Source organism: Manis pentadactyla, chromosome 11 (genome assembly GCF_030020395.1).
Source record: "Manis pentadactyla isolate mManPen7 chromosome 11, mManPen7.hap1, whole genome shotgun sequence".
NCBI classification, from domain to species: Eukaryota; Metazoa; Chordata; class Mammalia; order Pholidota; family Manidae; genus Manis; species Manis pentadactyla.
Window position 1 is genome coordinate 29,428,637 of NC_080029.1, and position 26,008 is coordinate 29,454,644.

General features: G+C 45.0%; 1 protein-coding gene across 5 annotated transcripts in view; it reads right to left on the reverse strand.

The window, feature by feature from the left end:
• RGS6 (regulator of G protein signaling 6) overlaps positions 1 to 26,008 on the reverse strand; it is a 537,833-nt gene that overhangs the window by 76,689 nt on the left and 435,136 nt on the right. For all 5 annotated transcript variants that reach the window (XR_005030466.2, XM_036913306.2, XM_036913305.2 and 2 more), the window contains exons 4-7: positions 13,671 to 13,721; positions 10,650 to 10,756; positions 9,290 to 9,341; positions 3,420 to 3,484 (exon numbers count right to left, since the gene is read on the reverse strand). Coding sequence is in view for 4 of the 5 variants with exons in the window: in XM_036913306.2 (XP_036769201.2) it covers positions 3,420 to 3,484; positions 9,290 to 9,341; positions 10,650 to 10,756; positions 13,671 to 13,721 (275 nt within the window). In the remaining variant the exon portion in view is untranslated. The remainder of the gene's footprint in view (positions 1 to 3,419; positions 3,485 to 9,289; positions 9,342 to 10,649; positions 10,757 to 13,670; positions 13,722 to 26,008) is intronic.

Here is a 26,008-nt window from a genome sequence, read left to right on the forward strand (position 1 = left end):
TACTCCCAACAAAATAGCAGGGCCCCACTTTAAATCCTCTGGATATGAACGCAATTTGACTTTGCACCAGACCCTGCTGTACAGAACAGAACTATTAATATTCATTTACACACCCATTAAGCCTGAAGTCTCTGTGGCTCACTGATTCCTCTTTTCTTGAGTGTTTTACAAGAACACAACTCACACAGCATTTGTCATAAAGGCCACTGAAGACAGGGAGAATGGTTTGTGGCTATTCACGCAGGATCTGGGGAAGGGAGAAGCAGGTCTTTGCAACCTATTGGACATTGCAGAGAGCAAAACCAAGAATGGATTTCTCAGGACTCATTTTCCAGCAAGCAGGGGGCTGGCAAGGTGGCTGGAAAGGAGGACGCAGAGGACCTGGCATTGATCCCTTTGAAGGTCTGGATTCAAAAGTGGGAAACAAGGGAGTGTCTATGTTTGTGATGTTCATGAAAAGAAAGCCCCAAAACAGGAAAAGAGAAAAGTTATTCAGAGTTGCTCTTAGAAGAAGAAAGGAGAAACCTTTTCTCTAGGTCTGTAGGCTTACCTAGTGGCACCATAGGACAATGAAGAGGGGCATTTGACAGATCCCTTAATGATCTGCCTAATTCTGATAGAATGCAAAGGCAAGAGCCCACATTATGCTATGTATTTTCATAGAACTCATGCCAACATGAATTGATTATCCTCATTACTGGATTATTAATATAGAAGAGCTTCAGCTGAAGATCAATACATGTAAACTCAATTGTTACCAAGGCTTGGTGTATAAATACCTCAAAAAAAGGTCTCTTTTATTCTTCCACTCATAATGTCTAAATGCCAGTCTACTGGAGAGTAGTTGTATAAATTATGACCCAGTTATACCATGGAATACTAGGCAGCCATTAAAAATGGTAATGTAGATTAGTATTGCTGACATGTAAAGATTCCCAACATACTTAGAGTATATGATTGGGGAAAGAAGCAGCTTACATAATAATGTGGTATAATTCAAGTTTTTTTGTAAAGAAAAAACATATGCACAGAAAAAAGCTTAAGGGAAAAGCACTGCAGGTTATTTTCTCTCCTATCTTTGCTGATTTTTGTTTTTACAAAGAGAATAAGTGATCAGAAAAATGTATACAACTACTGAATTTTGAAAACAGAGTGCTTTTTCAGTTTCTAACCACTCTTAGACAGAACTTCTACCTGAAAGAACATCTTAATGCCATATCCTTTACAAATACCAAAGCAGAATATTATATGGCAAGACAAGAGAAAACTGAATAAAATATATCAGAGTTGATGCTGTCTTATTTCTGTTTAGGACCTTTTCTAAAATATGGAAAATATGGGAAAGAGAGACACAGGATGGAGGGACCACATGCTTCTGCAGTCGGTCTTTTCTGGAGGGTGTGTTAGGGAAGGGATGTAGTCCTGTCGAAGTTAAAGTGCCCTGCATGGGGTGTGCGTAGTAAGATAGCAGTCTTCTGCAAGAGGGGTACTGCTGGCACATAAGAGGGCAGATGGGGCAGGACTGGGTGGGCAGGATCTCAGCCCCATGGGACGGCCATGCTAGGGTTGGTTTGGGAAGCTCATACTGTTCCAACATATTTATGTTTAAGGGCTCCCACTGTTCCTTAGCCAGGTCCCGAGGCTCAGGGACACTCTTGCCCCACCTCCTCCAGGACTGTTCTCCCCCATTCACAAGCCTGTGATGCCAGTGGGGTCAGCAGGGTGGAGGGCCATGCACTGGTCCTGCTCTTCGGGGGCATGCACATTGCCCCTGGGCTGTGGAGAGGGGAGCAGAGTCTCCGTTGGGTTGGTTGGCTTGAGCACAGGTACTCAAGAATGACAAGACCTGCTGAAGTGGGCCTCATGCTTGTGTTGGAAGATTGAGGCCGCCCATGTGGGAGGGACGTTTGAAGGTACTGTCAATGCTGGAGTATCTGGGGAAGGATTCTTCACTCCCCTAATGTTGTCCCTCCTCTGAGCTGTTGCCCCTTCAGTCATTTCATGGCTCAGTAATGCCTCCTCTGGAGGGTATGTGAAAATATGATCAATCTCTCAGTTTCTCTGTGACCCTTGAAGTTTGGTTTGGCGGAAAGAGTCTGCAACCTACAATTTATAATATTTAAAAAAATTATCTGTGAGTCTTCAAGTTCTCTGTGCTTTGGCTCTGTTCAATGGGAGTGGATATGCGTGTGGTAGGGCCTCTAATCTTTGCAAGGATTCAAATCCTGTGAAAGAAGGTGGAAGAAGAGGAAAGCTGGGAAAGTATATACTTCATATGACATATATCTTCTGTATTGAATTTGGTCCTTAAATTCTGCATCTACTGCCAAGTACAAGGGACTTGGACATAATGCAATTAAAAAATTATCATATAGTGGATTTAAAAATTATCATATGGTAAATTAAATAAATGTACATTTGCCTACCCCCCCTTTTGATGAGCAGCTCAAAGAATTTTGACACATATACAGATTAGATTTGTGGAACCACCATCAGAATGAGAATATAGAGTATTCCATCATCCTCAAAAAATCCCTATACTACTCTTCATAGCCACATCCTACCCCCACTCATAACTTCTGGCAACCACTGATCTATTTTTTCCCTCATAATGGTTTTGTATTTATAAGAATGTCACCTAAGTGGAATCGCGCAGTTTATCATCTTGAGTCTGGCTTCTTTCACTCAAGATAATGTCCTTTATGCTCATCTAATGGTTGTGTGTATCGGTAGCTTGCTCCTTTTCATTGCAGATGTTAGTCTGTTGTATGGACGTACCACACTTTGTTTAACCGTCTACCTGTTAAAGTGCCCTTGGGTTATCTTGAGCTTTCTGTTATCACAAATAAAGCTGCTATGGACAAGTTCTGTGTGGGCATAAGTTATGATTTCTCTAAGGAATGTATGTGGGAGTGGGATTTCTTGGTTATAAGGTAAGTATATGTTTAATTCCATAAGAAATTGCCAAAGCTTTTTCCACAGTGGTTGTGCCATTCTGCCTTCCCATTTGGCACTATCAGTACTTTTAGATTTTAGCCACTCAAATAGGTGTGTAGAGGTATCTCATGGTGGATTTACTCTGTTTTTCCCTAACAGCTAATGGTATTGAACATCTATTCATGTGCTTATTTGTCATCCTTATGTCCTCTTTGGTGAAGTGTCTGTTCAAGTCCTTGGACTGTTTTTAAATTGAGTTGTTTGTTTTCTTGTTGCTGAGTTTTGAGAGTTCTTTATAAAGATGCACTTGTATTGCAGTGCTAAGGGTCTGAGAAAAAGGAGGAGAAACAGAAGAGATTTCCTCCTTTCCACTGTCTGAAAGGTGTCAGGGAGAGTAAAAAGGAGAAACAGAAGCTGACACAGAGCTGCAGGTATGTTTGTGCTCTCCTCCCACACCTATCCTGGAAAATAATCAGACTTACCGCTTCATAATCTGCCAATTCCAGCCTGGCTTTATTCTGCATCGTCCTCTTACAGAGGTAGATGGCTGAGGGAAGAAGAGAAATTACAACACATACAAAATGAGCCCTGTGGTGCAATCCTAAATCCATCCATCCATTCGTCCATCCACTCGTCCAGCCAGCCAGTCCTTTCTAGGTGCCCAGCGCCGCGCTGTTTACATATGGAAGTCATGACACCTGACCTCTAGGACTCTTTCCGCAGGTTAGGATCAGACGAGGACCCCATCTTCCAGCCCTGACAACTCCCTTTCATCCTCCTCACTTGGTTTCACCCCAGACTTCCTCCATCAGGGTGATCTTTCACAAATAAGACCTGCCCTCATGCCTAAACTCCCTGCATCGACTCCTCGGTGACCTCAGAAGAAAGGTCATAGGGTGGCTTCATAGGGTGGCATGTTTGGTTCCCTAAGACCTGATCTCTGTATATCTGGCCAGCCTTTTCCCTCCCTCCCTCAGGCATGTGAGGCTACCCACCCCTTTCAGCTCCCCACCTTTCTGGATGTGTCCCCTGCATGGAAAGCCTTTCCCTTTTCTTTCTTCTTTCCCTCTATCTGGCTTCCTATGAATTTCTGAAGACTCAGCTGTGTTCCGGATAGCATCTACCATCTTTAACCACGGAACTTAATTGCAGTGCCCTGTAACTGTGGGTTTACTAGGCTGCCCTCTGCTCTCGGCTGAGGCTCTTCAGGGCCAGAGACTTGAGGACACTCGGACCCCTGCACCTCGCACCCGGGCCTGGCCTGCCAGGTGGAGTGAGTGAACAGCGGAAAGGGAAGACAGTTTGGGTCTCGTTCCATGCCAAGGAAGGGCTCTTAACCTCAGTCGCCAGGGCATTCTTTCTTACACATGGCCTTCATCCCCTTTCTGCCTACCTCTACCTCTTCAGTATCTCCCTCCTTTCCCAGTGCTGTGTGGAACTATCCAGGAGAGACAACAGATGAATGGTATGTGACCAACAGAATGAGCAGGCGGGAAGGTCAGAGAGGACCTGGGGCTGACCTGTTGTCTGACAACCTAATTACAGTAGGAGATTAAGTCAGTTCTTGGCTGGATTAACCAACCTCCTTCATGTGGTCTGAAAAATTTGTTGATGGCAGCCTATGATATGCTGGAAACCTGTGGCTAGCAGCCTTCTCTGGTATGCCCACACTTCTGCTCACACCAGTTGAGGTGTATATGTATGACAGTCAGTTGTGTTTGTTCTCAAATCTGCTTATGCCAGGCACACCAGTAATTATTTATTTATTTCATAATTTAAAACATTTTTTATTAAGGTTTGATATAGACTTTTATGAAGGTTTCATATGAAAAAGCAATGTGGTTACTACATTTACCCATATTATCAAGTCCCCACCCATACCCCAATGCAGTCACTGTCCATCAGTGCAGCAAGATGCCACAGATCCACTAGGGCACACCAGTAATTTTAATAATGTGAGTTCAAATATTACATGCACTGATGAAGTTAATGTGAAAAGAGAGAGTTGTTTCTATGAAGACCCATTTGAATGATTTGGAACAACTTGTTTAAGGTTGGCTGAGACAATTGCTAATGAATCTGGTACAGGTAAGATAAAATGGGAAAAAATAATAAAAATCTGAAAGGGGTCAACATACAGATTGCTTCAAAGTGTTTTTAAATTCTTGATGCACTTTAAAGATGCCCAAACTGGATGGTTTATTTTGAGTGTGGTTTATTTAAAAAAGAAGCTCAAATTATTAGAATGCATAAGCAAAGAGAATCTTTGGCCTGATCTCAAAAAGCTGTCAAATGAATGTTTCTTTCATTAATATGAAGTGATTAAAGTATGTACCACTTTTTTTTTAGGATTCTCCACTTATTAACTTTTCCAGTGAACGAGGCAGATGCACTCTTCCTTATGTCTGATAAAGGGGTGTCTGCCCTATCACAAGGTGCCTCCTTCAGTCTCTTAGACTACTGTTAGGCAGCCTGTGGAATTGGGGGCAACCTGAAGAGGAAGCTTAGCATGTTACCAGCTCCAGGAGGCCTGGTCTCAATGGCCCTGGAGCAGTACAGGCCAGTGAAGGTGGCAGCTGCTGCCTCAGGCAGTATTTCGTATTGGTCAAACACAAAGCCCCGGAACGTGTAACCCAGATTTGAACGATGGGCTTCATTTAGGCCAAATCATCCTGAGAAACTTCCAACCCACCTGAGTCAAAATGGGCCAGTCAGGTTGTATGGAATGCAAAGCTGGTACCATTGACGCAGACTACAAGTCACATGGTCACTTCCTCTCAGCCTGCTTCCCCCGTGGCCACTGTCACCTATTAGGGAGTCTGTTCACCACACTAGAGAGGCAGGACGTAGCTGTGGCATGGACCTCTTCTGGGCATCGAGCTTCCCTGCAGCTTGTCTGCACCGCCACGGTGCCTTCACAGTGCTTGCTCTAATGTCTAACCAACCACATGCCTGCTGGTGACAACAGTCAGTCCTACAGGGGTATCTGGGGGACTTGTTTTAACTCAGATGTTGGTTTCTCTTGGGTATATAATTTCTCACTGAAAAAATCTTTGTCTCCTTGCTCTCATACCCATACCTGGCATGCCCACCTTACTGGCACCCTGCTTGGATGACCCACTGCCACCTCAAGCTCACCACATCTTACCATAAAAGAAAAGAGAATAAAAACAGAAAACATTAAAAAGTTTTACTAAGTGAATGGATTCATATATTATATGTGCAATTAGACCTTTTAAAAATGTTGAACTTATCCTATTTCAATATACTTAAAAACCTGACTCCTTTGACAAATTTTCTATCTTTACTAGTGACACCCTTTACCTAAATTTCTTCAACTAGAGAACATGTAAAACATGAATTTCTCTATTTTCTTCATACCCTTAATTACTTGGTAGAAGAGTGATATTTTAACGCTGAAATTAACTTTGGTGACCATCAAGTTCAGACACCCCTCATTGACATATGGGAAAATTAATGGCCCAGAGAGGTGACGTGATTTACCCAGGGGCTAGTTAGAAGTGGAGGTGGAATGAGAATTGAGGTCTAGTTCAGAGCTCTTTCCACCACGACATTCACTGCCCCATTTACTCATTCATTTACCCATTAAAATTTTTATTTAGTGTCTCTTATGTGCCAGGCACTATTGCAGGTATGGGAGGATCACTATAATAGCATAATAGCAGCTACCACTGACATGGAGCTTTCTGAGTGTCACACATCATTCTAGAGACTTTCCAAGTGATCATGTACTTCATCCTCATAATAACCCTCTGAGGTGCATTCTGTTATTATCCTCATTTTATAGATGAGCGAACTTTTCCAGGTCTTTCCCCATTGTTGGGGACCCCCCAGTGGCTCCTAGGACAGCTGAATCCATTCTAAATGTCCCTCCTTGACTATATGCAGGCTATCCAAACTTTTAATCATTCTTCAACAACATGAAGTCTTTGAATACTCAGATCAGACTCCTCACCATTCTCTGCTCACCCCCATCATGCTGCCCCCCCACAGCCTGAGCTCCGTGGAGGCCAAGACTGACTGACTCAGATCTGTGACATAAAGGTTGACACAGATAGGCATCAGTAAAAGTTTATTGAATGAAAAGTTTCTGCTTCTTCCTCAATCCACCAATTTCTGAATTTTTAGCTTCAGTTTCACATCTTTTCTAGCAAAAGGGCTACCGTAGGAATAATAATATCAAATTTTACCTTAGTAGGAATAATATTAATCACCACTTAGTAGTAATAATATAGTAAGGAGTTAACATTGAGTAGGAGACAAGTACTATTACTATTATTGTTATTTTGGTTTTAAAATACGGTTTCTGAGACACACGTGCAGTGTAGAACTATACAGAAGAGATGATAGATGAATGGTATGCAAACAATAGAATAAGAAGGAGGGAAGGTCAGAGAGGACCTGTGAGAAGTTAACTACCTTGACAAGTTCACACAGTTAATGCAGCCAGTTGATCCTGGAGGCACCTTGCTGAGTTCTTTCTTGGCAAATGCTAACTAAACTGCTTTGGAAATGCTGATGAATACTTTTGCATCTTGCACCTTGACTTTTCCATCTGATTTGCCAAAATTGAGCCATAGGAATTCAAAACAATTTTGTTTTAATGAGTGTCTGATATAAATTATTAATTTTATCCCTATTCATGTTGCACAACTAAAATTATGAAGTGGAGAAAACCTGAAGAGTAAGGGAAATAGTGCCCTGCTGTACTCGGTGTACAATGGCCTAAGCTTTGTGGGTTTATAGTCGAGTAAATATTTAAATCTTACCTGGGCCCAGTTAACTGGCCCCGCCATCCTCCCTCCCTCTCCATTGTCTGGAAGAATATTGTTTTCACATTCACACAGGCACATGGCTGCAGCATGGAACCGAGCTACGATTATTCAAATTCCAAGCTGGGCTTTTGTGTGCAGTATTTCAGCCCTAGAAGAGCTTGTTTTATGAGCAGCGAAATGCAGCTATGGTCCTGAGCCAGAAGCCTTGCTGGACCCACTTATCACATCATTAAGGGCATGGCACAGCTCCAGAGGGACCCACAGTGGTACCTGCAGAGAGCTGATGTGACATCAGAGGGCCCTGCCCTCTGCATAAGGGCTGTCCTCCAGACTTGGAAAGAGAACGACTGTAGCTTTTTTAGGCAATGACTTGTTGGCATTCCATCCTCAGCTCTGCTCCTAACTGCTGGTTTCCCCTCCTTCCACTGTGTAATCCAGAGGGTGTAGCTCATCACAAGTTCTCCCGGACATGCTTCCCTGAACACCGCCCACCTGCGTACCTCCCTCCTGTTCTCTGCAGCTGCCTCTGCCTTCCTGTGCATGCAATCCTACACAAAGCCTAGGGAGAGGCTCACGGGGTGTCCCAGTCCCAAGGAGGGCCCCGTGGACTGCCCCAGCAGCTGTCAGTGATGAGGACTCTGTGCAGAGGGGCAGACCAAGACAGGAGAATGGGCCTTGGAGATCTGAGTTCAAATTCTGCTGCCTTTACTAAGTGTCTGTTAATTACCTTTAATAAAGAACCAGAACAACCAGCAGATATTTACTGAGTGCCAGCTATGCCTCAGGCGTGCACTGTGCACTGGGGGCTATTAGAATGAACAAAGTGGACCAGTCCCTGCTCTCGTGGAGCTTACAATCAGCTGGGTATACAGACAAGCAGAATACAGTGTGACAGTAAGTCAGTAAGGAGGTGGCCTTTCTGGGCCTCAGGGTCTTTATGTGGAGTATAGAGACAATATCACTTTTTTAGAGGGTTGTCACAGAGCAATATTAAAAAGTCTCCATGGGGAGGATATGGTAAGAGTCTAAGCTCCCTGTTTGGATGGAAGTTAACTCCTTACTTGCCCAGCCCACAACTTTACCCACTCTTTATTTTCCTAGCCCAGGGTAACTTCAGTACTCCCCTCCCTGGTCTGTCTCTCTTCACCTAACTGCTAATTATCAAAGCCACCAATGAATTATAAATAAGTCTGTAAAGTTAGAAAGAGTTGGCGGAGGTGGCCCCTAGATCCAGCCCTCCCTGAAATCCACCCCAGGAAGGTGTGGTCAGCAGCCACCATCCTAGTTCCCCACTGCCCCATGGAATGAAGATATCACCCACCCTTAAGAGAGCTTTTCTCCCCTTTCTCTCTTCCCTCCCAAGGGCTGTATCTTGCAGTGTGCTCTGCTTTTCTTCATTATGTGGAACAGGAAGTTTATTACATATCAACTGTATGAAAAAGGACTAGGGAGAGTAAAGACCCCTTCTCCCCATGCAGTGGTCACACAGACAACAAGCATTTGTGGTCTGCACTCCCAAGATTAAAGCTAAGTGTGGGCCTGGCTCCATGGCTCACCGTAGTCAGTGTTTTCAGGCTCCCAGCAGTTTGAAGGCCAGAAGTATGGGGCCTGCAAAAGAGCACATGTGTCAGGTCTCAGGCATGCCGGCACTTGCCCTCTCTGACCCCCAGTGAAGACCTCTCCCTGTGACAGTCTCTGTCCCCATCTCTTTTGTGCTGACACCACACCCCAACTGCCTCCTGTTCTTAATACACTGGAGGCTAGTCAACATTTTAACCTAGGTATTGAGAAATGAAATCCAAGGTAAGCAAAATAAATATGAAAATGAGAAATGCTGGTTTATAGAGCAAAAATTTTTTAACCCAGGACAACAGAAATCTAATATAAAAGTCAGAATGGCATGGTTTACTGGGTACATAAGTTCCAAGTTCATTTAATCTTTTTCTATGGGCTGAACTATAGCTCTGTAAAATTAATACATTGAAGCTCTAATCCCCAGAATGGCTGTACTTGGAATAAGGAAGTAACTAAGGGTAAATGAGGTCATAAGGGTGGAGCCCACATCTGATAGGATTAGTGTCTTTATGAGAGGCAACAGCAGAGAGCTCATTCTCTTTCTCTCTCTACCATGTGAGTCCACAGTGAGAAGTAAAGGGCTGTCTGAAAGCCAGGATGACAGCTCTCCCCACAACCAAGCCTGGCTGGCCCCTTGATTTTGGACTTCCAGCCTGCAGAACTGTGAGAAATAAATTCTGTTGTTTAAGCACTCAGTCTATGGGATTTTGTTATGGTAGCCCAAGTAGACTGAGACACCCTTTGACCTCTTTTTCTGAAAAGCTCCAATCCTGAACCCTTTGGTTTTGACCTTGACACCACCCCTTATCCTCTGTTCCAATTCCTTCTAGGACAGGATCTGAGGAAAGGAATGGAAAATGGGTGGGAAAGGTTAGTAGGAACCAATAGGAACTTCACACCAGGAAGGCAGCCTGATATAATAGAAAGATCAAGGACTTTGATGGAAATCAAGGCTGACCTAGGGTCAAATCAAGTCTGCCTCCTAGATTTACTAAATGCCACATTAAATCTCTGAGCACCTTAGGTTTCTCATCTGTAAAATGGGAGATATTAATGGCCCCAAAGTTTGTTCTTCAGAATAAGTGGGGAGATACCAAAGGTTGATGTCTTCATATGTGTGTGTAAAATGCCCCCACAGTAGTAGGTTCTCCATGAGGGCATTTTACAATTATTCAAGTGGAGCAACAAGTGGCCCAGTTAAGTTGGCTTCGTTTTCCCGGTGCTGGTGGAAGGTAAGGTTTGCTCCCTTAAATACCCTCAGTTTTTTTAGGTAGTCCTAATCTGAGATCATATGATGAAGAAAAGAAAACATTCTTCAGGAGGAAGATCTGGCAGGCCTACCTGGAAACGATAAAAGGTGCCATCATCCTTCATGGTAAGAACGTGGTCTGAGATTGGAAAGATGTAGCCCTGGGCAGCTATAAGGCTTCCCAAGTGTATTGCTTCAACTGCAAGGACACAGCATAGAGAGAGAAGTGATTAGGGAGCTAATGCAGGGCTATGAGGCTGAAATGTAAACAGGGAGAGGCACAAGGCAACCGGAAGTCAGCTGCCATCACCCCCAGATAACTGCATGACTGCTTGATTGATAACTTTATGATATGACTGTATTGGGCTGTGGGGAGACACCAAAGGTTAAGAAGGGCTGCCACATGTCTGGGACACCTTTGGATCTAAGCTCTGAGAGTCTGACATTGCTTCACACTCACCAAAACTTCTAGAAGGAAGTCTAGTTTCACAGTTAAGAGCATGGGTGTTGGCACAGATAAATCTGCACTTAACTGGGATGTTTCATGTAAAAGGCTTTGCAGGGTCTGGGGCAGGTGAGTGGTCAGTAAGTGTTGGCAGTGCTGACTGATATTTTCATTTTAATCATCTCCAGCAATGAGCATGCAACCTCACTGCCCATAAAGATCTTGGACTCACATTGCATTCCCTGATCTGACAGTACCACCAGTGATAAGGAGGGCATCACCGTTCTCTTGTGGACAGAGTAAAAACAGCCCTTTCTTAGACAATTGGACGAAGGGCAGTGCCGTGATCAGTGGCTGAGGGAGGCCAACCTGATGGAAACATTTATACTTTTACCACTACCAACCTGTTGTTTTTGTTACTTGGCACCAGCTATAGATAGATTCATGTAAAGCAGTTAAGAGTTTACATTTATTTGGAGTAGAGCTAAGAAATAATCAGAAATCTAAATGGTTCTACCATGTACGACAATCTTTCACGAATAGAGAAGGATGCTAACTGGTAAAAACTAAATTTTGGATGTGGAAATTATTGCATAAGGAGTCTCTAGGAATAATTAACTTAATAAGCTCTGAATTTTTTAAAGTGACTTGTTTTGGCTTTATTTGCAAACTTTTCAAGATGCTGTATGTAATTCATATTGCTTGTTTAGAACCACCTATCTGTTTTTGGAAGAAACATATACTTGTCACTGGTAGAATCGGAATGAATGAATTTGTATTTTATTTGCTTAGTGATGACCAGTTTGCTTTTTAAAGTCTGTATGCTTCAAGAGTCATGGGTCCAGCAAAAAAGAGATTTCATCACCTGCAGCTATTCCTTTCCCAGGGAAGGAAGAACAAAACCCAGTAAGAAGGTGCTTTCATTTTGTCAATATATACAGGAGCTAGAATTCTTATTACATTCTTTGAGGTTTTGCTTAGAAATGTGGCAGATGGGAGGGAAGAAGGGAGGGAGGAGCAGATGCTGGATACACCCAGCTTCCCAGGGCTTCTGCCTCATTTCTGCTCTTCTATTCCCAGCTGGTGAATTGTTCTTATTTCCTTGCAAAACCACTTCTCCAAAGCCCAAACAGGGCCCCAGTACCTTGCTGTCCTCCCAAGGGCACCATGGAATAGACCTTCATAGATATGATGCTTATCATTTGAGACCTTTCAAAGAAGCTTCTCATATCAGGGTCAGAGGATTCCTGAAGCCTATTCTCCTACCACCAGCTGGCTCAGTGTTCTCAGAATACAACAACTTACTACTACTGACAACAATAATAAAATACATGTCAGAGATACAATGATTATTTTAGAAGGGTGAAGGAAACAGTGCTCTTGGAAGGGAAAAGACCACCATGAATAAAGGTGTTCCTTAGTTCAGCATCATCATCAAAAGAAAAGTTGACTTTAAGTACATGTAACTAAATTGGTAGAGACTTGCTCAATCCAGTTTTTACAAGTGGATCATCAGAAGTCTAGGCTGCATAAGGGAAACAGTAGGGTGTGGATTTAGGTTCCTTCCATAAAAGGCTTGGCATTCATAGTTTTCCCCTGTGGATTAAGAACCTTACTAGAATTAAGAATTTTCACTAGTCATGAGAGCAGCCATTAATCATGATGGTGAAAAAGGCTAGTGTCACTTCCATTAATGACCTGCTTTTCTGGCACTCACATCTCTGGCAACTATATTTAATTGAACTCTATGTAAATTGTATTGTTCATAGTCAATGGTATATCAGGAGCATCAGATTAAAATACAGGAATTCCCAAGTTTATATAGTGATCCCAGCAAGGAATCACAGCTGAAGGTTAGACACCTAGAAAGGGCACTGGAAAAAATGTTTAAAAAGCATAACAATTGGAGGCCATTTAATCTGGGGCAAATAGGTTGAATCCCCAGAAAATTGGAATACATTAGTGGATATTTATAAATATGACCTTCAAGCTTCATGAATAGTCAGTTAAGACAGGGAGTGCAAAATAAATTCAGAAAAGTATCAACTAACAACAAAGATAATACTTATCTAGAATTTTCATTTCTCTGAAACTCCTCATTTTCTAATTATAGTGTGGAAATAAATTTTACTACTTATTTTTTGGTGGGGGGACAGATTTGGAAACTGTTTTATTGGCCAGAGTTTTGTTGTTGTTTTTGGATAAGGTTTTCCTAATTGAAATGCAGAATTAAAGTTGAAAAAACTCATTCCTTCACTTCTTGCAGAAGCAGAAAACAGAAGGAGTCTTAGCAAATAATTAAACATCTTAATTGTGGATCAGGCAATCTAAGTTTAAGAGCTGGCTCTAGAAGGCTGTTCAGTGACAGCACTACAACTTATCTTTAATTGCTGCAGCTAATGAGAATTCATCTCATTTCACACGTTATTGTATTGGGCTCTTTGGCATTCTAAATAGTTGCTCCTTTCCTCAAAGGGAGATTTAAATTTTAGGTAGATATTCCATGGAGGAAATAAATTAATTTTATTTATAAATAGAGTGATTCCACATCTTGGAATTCACATTTACAAGCTCAGTTCTCAGGTGGGTAGGAGGATCTAGTTTGGGACTTGGTTATGGGATGTTTATGATACCATGGGGTATAAAGTCAGGGTTAAGGGTCACGTACCCGGGTCCTCGATGGAAAGGTTCTTCATAAGCCACTGCACAATGTCAGTACCTGAAATGATAAAGCAATTGGAACTGAAAACCTCATGGTGTTCAACCCTGTAGTAGAAGAAACACGTTTTATTTAACAATTTCATAATTCCAATTAGCACACACTGAGAGAGTTGTGTGCTATTTGACGAGTTTCTATCCTAGCCAAACCTTTTCATCCAGCAGTATGCTTCCATAGCTACAATCCCATTCTTTTCCAAAGTGTTCACTTCTGATGACTCACGTTGATTTCAGGTCCACATTTTTAGGGAGCATCTGTAGGGGACTTCCTGAGTGTACAGATTTCGATGACTTACTTCCTCAATGCAGGGCTCGGTGAAGTTCTATCCTACCTGTCTGCAGGACACCTCCTGAGGGAAGATGCCTCTCCAGCTCCCCACCCTGACTGACAAGGTCTAAGCAATACAGGTGAGCACACAGGTGCCTGAGAAAAATTTTCTACTTGTTTCCGACATGGATGCATCCTAAATGAAAATGTCCCTGTTTCTTAGGCAGAAACTTCCATGGGCTCACCAAAATGGCTTTCCCTATGCCCTGGGCTAGAGTGAGATAACATTTCCAGGCTCTTCTGCAGTTGTGGACTGTGTTCTGACAATGGAATGTGAGTGGAAATGACATATGTCACTCCCAAACCCAGACCATAAAACTCCCTTGTGACCCTCCACACCTCCATACCCTTTCGTTCCCCATTTGCTGCTTGAAATGACAGGACTCCAAGAGCCCAGGGGAGGAGGAGCCCAACTTGGAAGGAGCCTGGGATCCTGAACAACCATGAAAGTTGATGCCTATTTTGGTTCTGACCTGACTGAAAAATAAAGTTTATTGTGTTACAGCTTCAGAAATTTGGGATTTATCTGTTTCAGCATTTAGTATAACCTTAACTGAGATAAGATCTTAGGAGTCAGAAGGGACTTTTTTTTTAAATTAACAAATTAATTTATTATTTTCATTTTGGTATCATTCATATACAAGTCCATGAGCAACACTGTGGTTGCTAGATTCACCCCATTATCAAGTCCCCACCACATACCCCATTACAGTCACTGTCCATCAGCATAGTAAGATGCTATAGAATCAGAAGGAACTTTTACAGCTTATCTACTCCTATCCTAGCCAATACAGGAGCCTTATCCACTATACCCAAGAGGTACTCTCATCTCCATTTAGAAAAACTTTAGTACTTAGGAACTCACAAATTCCCCCAGTCATCCCGTTCCAGTTAAGTAATTTCGATTTCTCTGAACAGAACTTCATCCCCCTCTATATGCCTCTCTTCGGCCTTAGTTTTGCCCTCTGAAGATAGAAAAACAAACCCAGATCTCTTACTCTAGAAGCAGTCCATCAACGCACTATCAGTGTTCCTGAGATTTCCTCTCCAGGTGAAACATGCCTGCATCCCTCACTGTTTTGGTCATAATTCTTTGAATATGTTCCTTTCTGTTTGCCTCCCTTTGAAAATGTGACACCTAGAACTAGAGTTCTTAGGGCAGCACAGTTGACACAGGAGCAGAGCAGTCCAATTTTCTGGAAGGTTCTGAACTTCTGGTTAATTCACCTTTGTTACTCAAAGATCTCTCTTAAAACCAGTGCAGTTCTTTGAAGGGGTCTCTGTCAGCTCAGGATGGAATGTTTGATGGAAAATAGCCTGAAAAGGGCATCATTTTCAGATGTCTGAGTCCTGCCATGGGTCTGAGGCTTGGTGTGTAGAGAGGGTCTGCTAAGAGCCCTCCTGGAATGGATTCCCCCCGAAAGCCAGGAGAGCCAGCAGAGGGGTTTAATGGGTATTGCCTTGTTCCAGGAACTAAGTTTCTCAGAATTGTGACTGGTCACCAGAAGTGAGACCAGGACAGTTCCGAGTGCCCGGACATTTTGTTCCTCTCCGGCTTTCTGGAAGGCGTGTGAACCCCGCACGACAGACTGTCAGGGCCGCATCCTACTCTTTCTGTGCTCCGCTGACAGGGCCCCACGTGTTCCCAACATTTCAACCTCAAAAGCAAGACTTCTAAGCTTCTCCCCACTCTTGCTCCTGGATGGCATCTCTGAACTAAACTTTGGATCAAAACCCTCCTATTCATTCACATTCTTTGAGAGAAAGGAGTGTATGTCTGTGTGTGCTGGTGTGTGTGTGTCCATTTCCTCCAAATTATACAAATTCAACATTTGTCCTAGGAAAGGAAGAACAAAGCAGAAATCAAATAAGGACTGTAATCCCAAGCTGGGGGTGGGGGAGAGACTCTAACCTGTTTTCCCCTCAAAAGAAAAATAGTTCTCTTTTGTGGGTTGCCTGGAAACGGAGAGGTTTCCCGCATCAGCAACAGCTCTCCCCCGGGCAGGCGGATTATCTTTCTGCTGAGCTTGCTGAACCATTATTTATCACCTGCCAAGATTGATTACTCACCCTGGGACAATGACAGCCCTTCCTTTCCCCTGTTAATTACTGTCATCATTAATATCCATGTCACTAATTAGTATTCGTTCACATTGAAACTCCTTCCTCGCTATCACATCCGCTCCCCCCTCCATCCAGCCGGCCTTCAGCCCCATTGTCTGGGTTTTTACCCCCTTTTGGCTTTGTGCGCTCAGTGTCTGGCTTAATTGTTCTCCCCAGGCCCTCAGGCCCCAGTTCGTGTTCACAGAGCAGAAGGACTGCATTTGAGCACTTTTTTGGGAAAGGAGGGAAAGCCACAAATGCCCTTTCCTTTTCCGCTAGCACCGCGGGGACCACAGACTTGGGTTTCTTTTCCCTGGTGGAACCCGCATGACGGTTTGTGTCTTCGTCTGGGGACTGGCGTGACTGTCTTCAAGCCCCGGAGAGACCGAGCTGCACCGTGGGCTGTCCTGGGCCCCCGCACTCTGTCTGCAGCGGCTCCAGTCCCCGTGGCCTCCCCACGCTGCGGGCACGGCTTGGGGCAGCAGGCACGGCAGTGCCGCGGGGCCGGGCACAGTCCCATTCTCCCGGGCCTGGGGTGTTCCCCGCCCCCTCACACTCTTCCAGGAGTGTGGCAGGAAGGAAACGGTTACATGCTCAGCCCCAGGAACAAGGAAGGGAAATCTGTCCTGATAGTATGTCCTTTAAGAGACTGACAATTACTGCACTATAGAATCAGGCAACAATAGTCCAAATCACCATCAGGAGGAAGCAGTTTTCTTCTCTCTTCTCTTTCCTTTCTTCCTCTGTTCACTTAGTCCTTCCTGTTCTAAGATGAATTTGATGCAGATTATTTTTCTATCTACAATTGTTGCCTTTTGTTACCACTATTGGATTCTGGTTCTTTTCTTAGTCAAGCTGCCCTGCCAAGGACTTAAAGCCAACATAAGAACATTAGGAACAAATGCAGGATAGCCATCCTTTATTTCCAAAGGTCCTGAAATGCTTGGCTGAAAGCTTTCTTTCTGAGGTTATTTTATCAACTATATTCCAGGGATATCCATGAAATATGAAAGAGGGCACCGGAAACACTCCTCCACAGCAGGAGTGGCTTGTTAGTATGTTTCTATACGCAGTATGCTTGTTCTTATCTTTGTTACATGTATGTATTTCAATTATTTCTTTTATGTATAATTATGCTTATTGGAAGGGTGTTTGGACACAAATGTGAAAGTTCTGTAGTAGGGATTGAATAAATTAATTATGGCTCATCTATACAATAAATCTCATTAAACACCTACTATATTAAACAAAAAGCGTATTGAGAACGGTGTATATCATAAAATGACATTTTTATAATAGAATATGTATATTTATTTTTGTGTTCAATTAATGACATATGTATAGTACATACAAGTATGGAGAAGAAAGATTCTGGAAATACCTTTAAATTGTTAACCTTAGGTTCTCTTGGGGAGAAAGGAGGATCAAATCATGGCAGATTTCTATTCTTTACGTTTTGTTATTATTTGGAGTTCATAAAACATTAATATACTGCACTGAGAAAAGTACTTTTCATTTCAAAGAGAGAGGGGAGAATTGGCCCGTGAGACGGAAGTGGAGAGAGGATGGAGAATCGGGCTGCAGACACAACCTGGAGAGGGCACAGGGGCTTTGAACAGCCTCCTCCTGCCCCTGGCCTGGGCACTTTCTGCTTCCCAGGGAAAGGGCAGAGGAGTGAAGGCAGGCCTCCAGAGCTATCTTCCTCCTGTGGAGGGAAGAGTGGGAGGTTCACTCATGGGCCTTAAGCTGGTCCCTCTCTCTGCCACCTGGCCAGCCCCAGAGCCTCGGTGTGGCCTTTTGTGGACTCTAATGGGGCCACTCACCACGGTCCTGGACTAAGGAGGACCGCCTGCACACCTCCCCCATGGTTGCTAACTTACTTACTTGCACAGAGTGAGACTGGGTGACTTCCCAGTTGTTCTAACTGTAGATGAGTATAAACTGGATTTGAGTAAGATCCTTCAGTATTCTAGCGAGTTCTCTTTCTGGTTTAGGGGAGACCCTTATGATGAAAGGGCTCTATTTTGAGCTTTATCTTCAGGTGTGTTAAGCTCCTCCAAAGTTTTAGGGACATCTGGAGCTTCCTCCCAAATAAGTCAGAATGCCAGGAGATTCTACTATGAAACCCTTCTCCTGGTCTTCCCAAAATATTGTATCAATCTGAGCCCATATTAGATTATGCAAACTTGCTAAAAGCCTGGTTCCAGTCACTTGCAAATTTCAAGTTACCTGAAACTTGGTATCTTATATATCTGACTTATCAGTTCTCACAGTGAAAAACACTTTCATTGAGGAAACTGTGACTGGAACCCAACACAAGATGAGGTGGTGTCTGCAGTGAGTGAGCTCATGGTACCCCTCAGTCAAGGTGTGGCTCAGACCCCACTGGATTCTCTCACACCTGCCAGGTCTCTTCTGCGCCTATGCATGGGGAGGGCAGCTGATGCCACCTTGTCACAGAGATGTCACATGCAAGCCAATGTTTATGAAGGGGGATTGGTATCCCCGAATGCCCATTGCATACCAGGCCACAGAAGACACTTGACCATGTTTTCACAAAACATCTTGACAATAATTAGGTTAAATATAATAACTATTATACCCATTTCAAAGATTAGGCCCAGAGAGGCTTAATAGTAGTACCTATTAGAACCAAGTTTGGAATCCAGGTGATCTCATGCCAAATATTATTTCCACTATACCACTCTACCCCTCTTAATCTCTGAATAACTTTCCAAATAGTATATAGAAGAATGATTGGAGAAGTGATATTCTGTACTCATTTCTTTTCCTGAAGCAGAGATACTAATTTAATGATAATAATTACTACTATTATTAGCTATTGAGCTAAAAATTTAATAAGCACTTTCTATACTGCACACTTGGGAATGATCCTATATAATAATCCTATGATGTAAATAGATTCCTAGTATCTCCATTTTGCAGGTGAACTGAAGGACTCTCCAAATAGGGCAGTCTTTGCAGTTTTAGATCTTTTATGCCTTAGTTAAAAAAAAATACAATTAAAAAAATGCAACAGTTTGCTAGCAGAAAAAGCTTACCTCATGAGAAATGTTAAACTGGGCTAAGAAGGTGTGCACAATGAATGGCTGGCAGCAAGACACAAGGAAATACAGGTGGAAGAACGGGTGTGATGAAAAGTCTCATGGCATTTTTGAGGAGTATTGTTTGGTCCATGGGCTTGAGTTTTTCTAAGGAAAAGTATGACAAATATAACAGGTATGTGCTTGCTTACCAAGCATATGAAGCAATAAAGCGTAGTATTTATGAAGTCAGACAGACCTGAGTTCAATTCATGGTCTGGCACTCACAGACTGTGACCCTGGGCAGGTCCCTTAACTAGCACCTACCTCAAACTCCACTTCTTCGTGGGTCAACTGCGGGAAATACTGCCTACCTAGAAGATAAAATAAGATCACATATACAAACCCTGGCCCATGGATTTGCGGAAACGGGCAGTTTTTTATCAGGTCCTCTACCTGTGCCTGTGCCTTCATCTCCCATATGAAAATGAGGACAATAATAGGACCTGACATATAGGCGCTGAGGGACAAAGGAAATGCTGTGTGTGCAGTGCTGGCACGCTGCCTGCTACAGAATAAGCATTAATGCACAGCAGCTACTGCTGGAATATGTGTTTCAGGGGCCTTGTGTTGGAGCCAAACACCTAACCAAGTCATCTGCATGGCTGGGGGAAACAGCTTGGAATTCTTGAGTTATTTGCTGCTTTTTCATTTTAGGCCTTAGAGAATTTCAAACTGTCTTCTGATGCTTCTAGGAGGGAATCGGCTGATGGATAGCTTGGTGGAGAGAAGAGGAAAATGAAGGAGTTGCAGTAGGCAAACTTTAGGAGCCTGCCAGGGCTTCATTGAGGGAGTGTGACCCCTGCCTGGCAGCTTTTCTGGCCCTGCTCCTCTGGATGTAGATTTCTTGGAAGGGAGAATGGAAAGCAAAACTGGTGCCCCCCCACCCCCAACTCTCCCCCGACCCCCACCCCATAATGCAGGTGGACATAACAAAGTGAGCATCATTCTGGTTCTGTGTGCTCTGATCCCTGATCATCTCTACCTTCTCTTCTCCCTCCCTTCTCTCCTCTTCTGCCACGTGGACGATCTCACCTCCCAGAATGCACCACGCTCCATCCCACTGCAGGACCTTTGCATATGCTGTTCCCTGGGCTGTAACCTCTTCCCTGTGTCCACTCCACCTCTAGCTGACTCCTGCATGTCCTCTGGGCCTAACTGCCTCGGGAAAGTGTTCACTGCTCCCAAATCCAGGTCAGGGTCCTTTGGCTTTTCACTTGCAGAGAATGGGGTCCCTTCTCTTTGGAGCACTTACCTCTTTTTGCAATTAGACATCCACAACGTGATTGTTTGATTAGCATCTGGCTTCCCCTCTCTATTAGTTTCTGGGGGTTACTATTAGTTTTCACACAAACTGAGTGCCTTGCACCACAGAAATTTATTGTCTCATAGCTCTACAGGCCAGAAGTCTGAGATCAAGGTGTCATGAGGTTGGTTCAACTAAGCGCGGTGAGGGAGACTCCATTCTTGCCTTTCCCCTTGCTTAGGGCGGTTGCTGGCAGTCTTTGGTGTTCCTTGGCTTGTAGAAACATCACCCAGATCTCTGCCTTCCTCTTCACATGGCATTCTCCCCATGTGCACGCCTCTGTGCCCAATTTCCCCTTTTTATAAGGATACAGTCACATTGGATTAAGGACCACCCTCATTAGTTCATCTTGATTAATTACATCTGCAATGACCCTATGTCTCAATAAGGCCACATTCTGAGGTATTGAAGGTTGGAACTTCAACATATGAATTTTTGGGAAAGCACAGTTCAACATATAACACTCGCTAAATTGTAGCTCTGAGAAAGCAGGGCTCTGTTACACAGTTCTAACCAACCAAGGACCTGGCATGGAATTGCAGTTTAATAAATTAAATGCTTATGGATCAGTAGTTACATTCAAATATACATCATATAATATATACAATTCATATGTACATATTCACTACATTTTAAAAGTTTCAATTTTTTGTGGCCCATGAAAACATCGTCACAAGTCAGCTCCACCCTTGCATGTGCATTTTGCAACCACTGCTTTAGATGAAAAGTTTGGGTTTTTTGACTATCAACATTGTTATCCTTCAAGAGTCACATCTTTTCTTGTAAAAAGAAATCTCAACAAATGAATGCTCTAAAAATTATTTGTCAGTAGTTCAAAGCCATCTCCTTTTCTTGTGCAAGCTGGCTGTCACCTGCCGGACAGTCAGGAGAAGGAAAGGGAAAGCTCAGCTCTCTTCTTTGGGGCTCACAGACTCCACCTGCTTCTCACCTCCACCTGTCCATGCTGCTTGCTCCACTAGCTTCTGGACTGCAGAGTTCAAAGCACCTTCTGATGCACTTTGATTCAGTGTATGATTCTCCCTTCTTAACTGGTAGGCTTCTGCACAGTCTGACTTAGTTTTGAGCAATCTGGAGGAATTAATCCAGACACATCAAATATAATTTTGAAACCAGTGACCTCCGAGCACCATGGCCTACCTAGTTCTAAACCAGGGCCTGCCAGGGCCACCTCCCTGGGGTTTTCCACTACGCCAGGCACATCAGTTTGTTGGCTTCCATGGGCCTGTGGCAACCACACCCCTCAGGGACCCAAGCCCCACACAGCAGGAAAGATCCAGGAAAAAGACCAGCTCACGGGAGACCCCCGGTGAGTCTTCTCCCCTCCAGTCCCAGCCTGGCCCGCTCACACCCTGCACTTCCCCTTTCTCTGAAATTTAAAGCTTCCCTGTGCATTATGAGAAATAATAGGGGGCAGGAGACCAAGAGAGGTTATTACCAACTCATAAATCAATCTGGAGACTGAGGGTTGTGGCAAGGTGTCTGAGATGCGCCCCCCCCGGTTTATCTCACCCAAGCCCCACGATTGATTCACAACCTCATGACCCTCCTGCGTCCGAATCCCAAGTCTTATATCTAATTGTCAGCAGCCGAGTACGATTTGCAAGAGGATGCGGACAACGGCAGACGTTGGGGTGGAGGAGAGATTAGTTTTGTCAATCAAAAGCATCCAGGGCGAGGTGGAGAGTGCTTGGATTTAGCTCAACAATCAGCTTATTAAGAGGGAAGGCTGATTGTAGCTACCCTGATTGGGCCTCCGGGCAGGGGAATGGATGATCAGGGCCCTGTGGGTGTGGCCTCTGTTCCCCGAGGGTGGCTGCCATTGACGACTGCCTTCCTCTCAATACAAAGACAGATATGAAAAACAAGCAGATGTGTGGCTTTGGGGGAGAAGTGAGTTAATGCCAGGTGTCCAGTGGCACCCATCAGATAGCATTATAAATGTTCTGAGGGCTGCTGAATGTCCCGGGAGGGCTGGAGGGGACTCAGTAGCTGGAAGGCATCAGGGGCTTTATTGGCTTCCAGTGCGTCTAATGGTCATCTTCTTTGTGCAAATTTGAATCTGAAACTTGGTTCATGAACACTTTATATTTAAATTAACATGTGGGCCAAGGCTTTCTTGAGGGAAGCAGGAGAGAGTCAAGAGCTGCCACACTTCCACAGCAAGCTGTAAGGCTTACGGTCTGCAAGTACGCTGAGCATGCGCCATCATCCTGGAATGGGCAAGGCGAGCACAGTCAGGTTTCAGGCAGAGTCCGGGACACGCGGGGGCTTGGGCAAAGATTTTACTGGCGTTGCAGTTATTTCAGCTCAGACCCCCGGAGCCTTTGTCAGATAAGAAGCTCTAGCTAGGTGGAACGAATTAAGCCTCTGTCATCAGGCAGACCTGGGTTCAAGTCCTGGCTCTGCCGTGTAGCACATCACCTTGGATAATTTATGCAATCACTTGGAGGCCCAGTTTACCCACCTGCATGGTGGGGCCATCAGAGCACCTACCTCAGATTCTGAGTATTGAAATGGGGAACTGGAAATAGACATTGAGTGGCACACCATCCATCACTTTTCTCCTGCAGCCAATACACACACCCTCCATCTGCCCACACTGGAATTGGGAGCTGATCTCCTGGGCAAAGATTCCCTAACTTGGAATCATGCCCTTTCCCCTGTCCTTCCCAGGCCTAGGCTGCTTGTTCTGGCATAGCTCTTTCAAGTTCCCCACCTCATTTGGAGAGCAGAGCCCACTGTCTGGGGTCTATCAGTAGAAGATTTACTTTTAGATCAATGTCCAGTTTTTAAGGCAAAACATCAGGAAATTCACAAGGAACTCTGAGGCCTCTCCCTCTCCACCCAGCTGCAGTCAAGCCTTGGCCTGGCTTCTCCCAGAAGGAACAGGCAGGAGCCGAGCGGCCTGGGTGTGAATCTGCGTTCCTCCTCCCACCAGCTCTGCGACCTTAGGGATGTGTTTTGCCCTTTCTCAGCTTTAGTTCCTACAAGATATGATAACATCAAGTATGAGTGGGTAGACATGAGGACAATTACTTGTAAAACGTTCAGCCCTGCGTCCTCTAGCACATAGCAAATGATCTGGAGTGACCACACTAAAGGCATCATGTGACATCTGATGTTTACACTGAGGTCAAGGTGGGCAGAACAGCAGGTCCCTGTGAGAGGGGAGAGAGTCCCAGAAGGGCAGAAGTCACCAGGACTCTCCAGCAGAGCACTGTGTGCAAGGCACTGAGCCAGACACCAGGGGCTGAGATTCAGGCATAACTCAGGAAGATAACCAGGCTTAAGAGCTAAAGAGAAATGATGGCAGAGTTGCTAAGGAACGACCGCACGTTTTCCCAGCATTAGGTAGCCGGCCTTCCCCTCCATCCCTCTTCTCAGCCTGGGCCTCGTGGCCACCGCCAGCGTGGCTGTGTGGCTGTGAACCCTGCCTTCAGCGAGCCTCAGGCAGGTGATGAACTGGTGGGTCAGGCTGCAGCTCCGAAAACCAGCTGCCTTCACTGAGGTATCACTAAAGCCAGAAGGTTCTCTGCAGGATGGGGGCACCCCCATTGATTCCCCAACTCCCCATCTTTCAGGGTAAGGCCTTCACCTTTGGGCTTCTCTGGGTCCACTGCCTTCTTGCTTCCCTAGTACCCCTGCCCCTTGACCCCACTTGGACTGACAGCCCTAAATGCCGAGGGCAGAGTGCTGGGCTGTCTGTCTGTGGGTGGGAATTGACAATGACCAGCCAGAAGCAGTGGCAGGAGTGACAGGAGCTGGTCAGAGACCCGTGTGTCCTGACCTGCTGAGGGCGGGTGAGGGCTCCCGGTAGCCAGGAGGCAGCAGGATGCTGCTCACTGCTCGGGGGCACCTACCACACTGCCCCCCTCTTCCTCCTCAAGTCCCTGACTCCTTTCCTTCTTCTGCACTTAGGTAAGGGATCAGGGCCTGGCTCTGCAGAGCTCGAGAGAAAAATGGAGCCAGCCACTTGAGACCAAGGGGGGCTTTGAGTCTACAATTCAGATCATCACACCTCCCTTTTTTGCAGGCCAGGTTCTCAGATGAATAATACGGCCACATGTAGGGGGGCCCTGAGGGGAGGTGGGAGAATCCCTGAGGCCTGCAGGGCTGCTTCCTCCTCTCCACCTGCTCAGTCTCTCAGTCCAGCCCTCCCTGACAGACAGGCTGCCCTCTCCACCCCCACTGCTCACTGTGGGCCCAGAGACTGCCTGTCCCGTCAGCACAGATGCTGCATGCACAGCCCTCCATGGCCCTCCACACCCACGCCGAGGCAGAGCCACACCCTCAAGCTCACATACACTCACATTCACACCCACTCCATACATACCTGCAACACACAACCTCGCATACACACACACACACTTACACACACACTCACAACACCCTCACACACACACTCACTCATATTTCATAGACATCTAATTGTTTCTGTAATATGTTCCTTACCCTAAAATCCTGAAAAATGACGAAGAGAAGCTTAGGCCCAGGACAAATTTTGAGGAAAGAACTTCTTTTATCTGTCAGAAACCTAAGTAATACTGAGCATAGGCCAAATCTCAATGATCTCAGGGGGAGAGAGAGAGACAGAGAGAGAGAGAGACAGAGACAAAGACAGAGAGACAGAGAGAGACAGAGAGAGACAGAGAGCAGCCATCCAAATGTAGGTGTCAAATGGGCCCCTGGACATAATCTGCATTCTTGAGGGAGAGCACGCTGGGACTACTATCTGAGAACCACTGGTGTGTAGGAACACATCTCGAGCAGTGAGGCTGGGCAAGTCACACAAGGAGAAAATGTAGATGAAAGGAGAGGCGCTGGAACCAAGCCCTGGCCTTGTACGTGGTACAGCTGGCAGGAGACCTAGTCCATCCTCTATCTGGAGAGCCTTCCACCACCCTGAATGCCTGGACTTCTCATTTCTGTGACTTATCCTGTGAGCACGGCTCTCCATTGCCTCCCTCAGGAGATGGCAAGAAAAATGAGCTCAAACACTGGACCCTCTGCCAGGCCCTCCCGGAACCTGCTGTTCGTACCACCTCCCTTTTCCTGCTCATGTCTCCGTTCAGGGAAAAAATCAACACTTACCACAATTTATAGCCCCTGACGGCTCTGCCCAGTGACCAAGCCAATGGGACATCTAAGGAATTCTGTGTCCTCTTCTGATTTATGGCAAGTTTAAACTTGTTCTCTGCCTTTTCTATCGCTAAATTACAGCAGACTCCCTGAAAACATCTTGTGCGACTCTGGAGACGGCTTGCGGCCAAGCAGTGCCCTGCCGTGGGAACACGGCTTTGGAGCGGACACAGCCACTCAGCCTGTGAAGCAGCGTCAAGGTCCAGATCCACCCGTGTTAGAAGACTCTGGGGTGGAATGTCATCAGGAGCCAGACATCCTTCTGACAGACAGTCCTCATTTCCTAC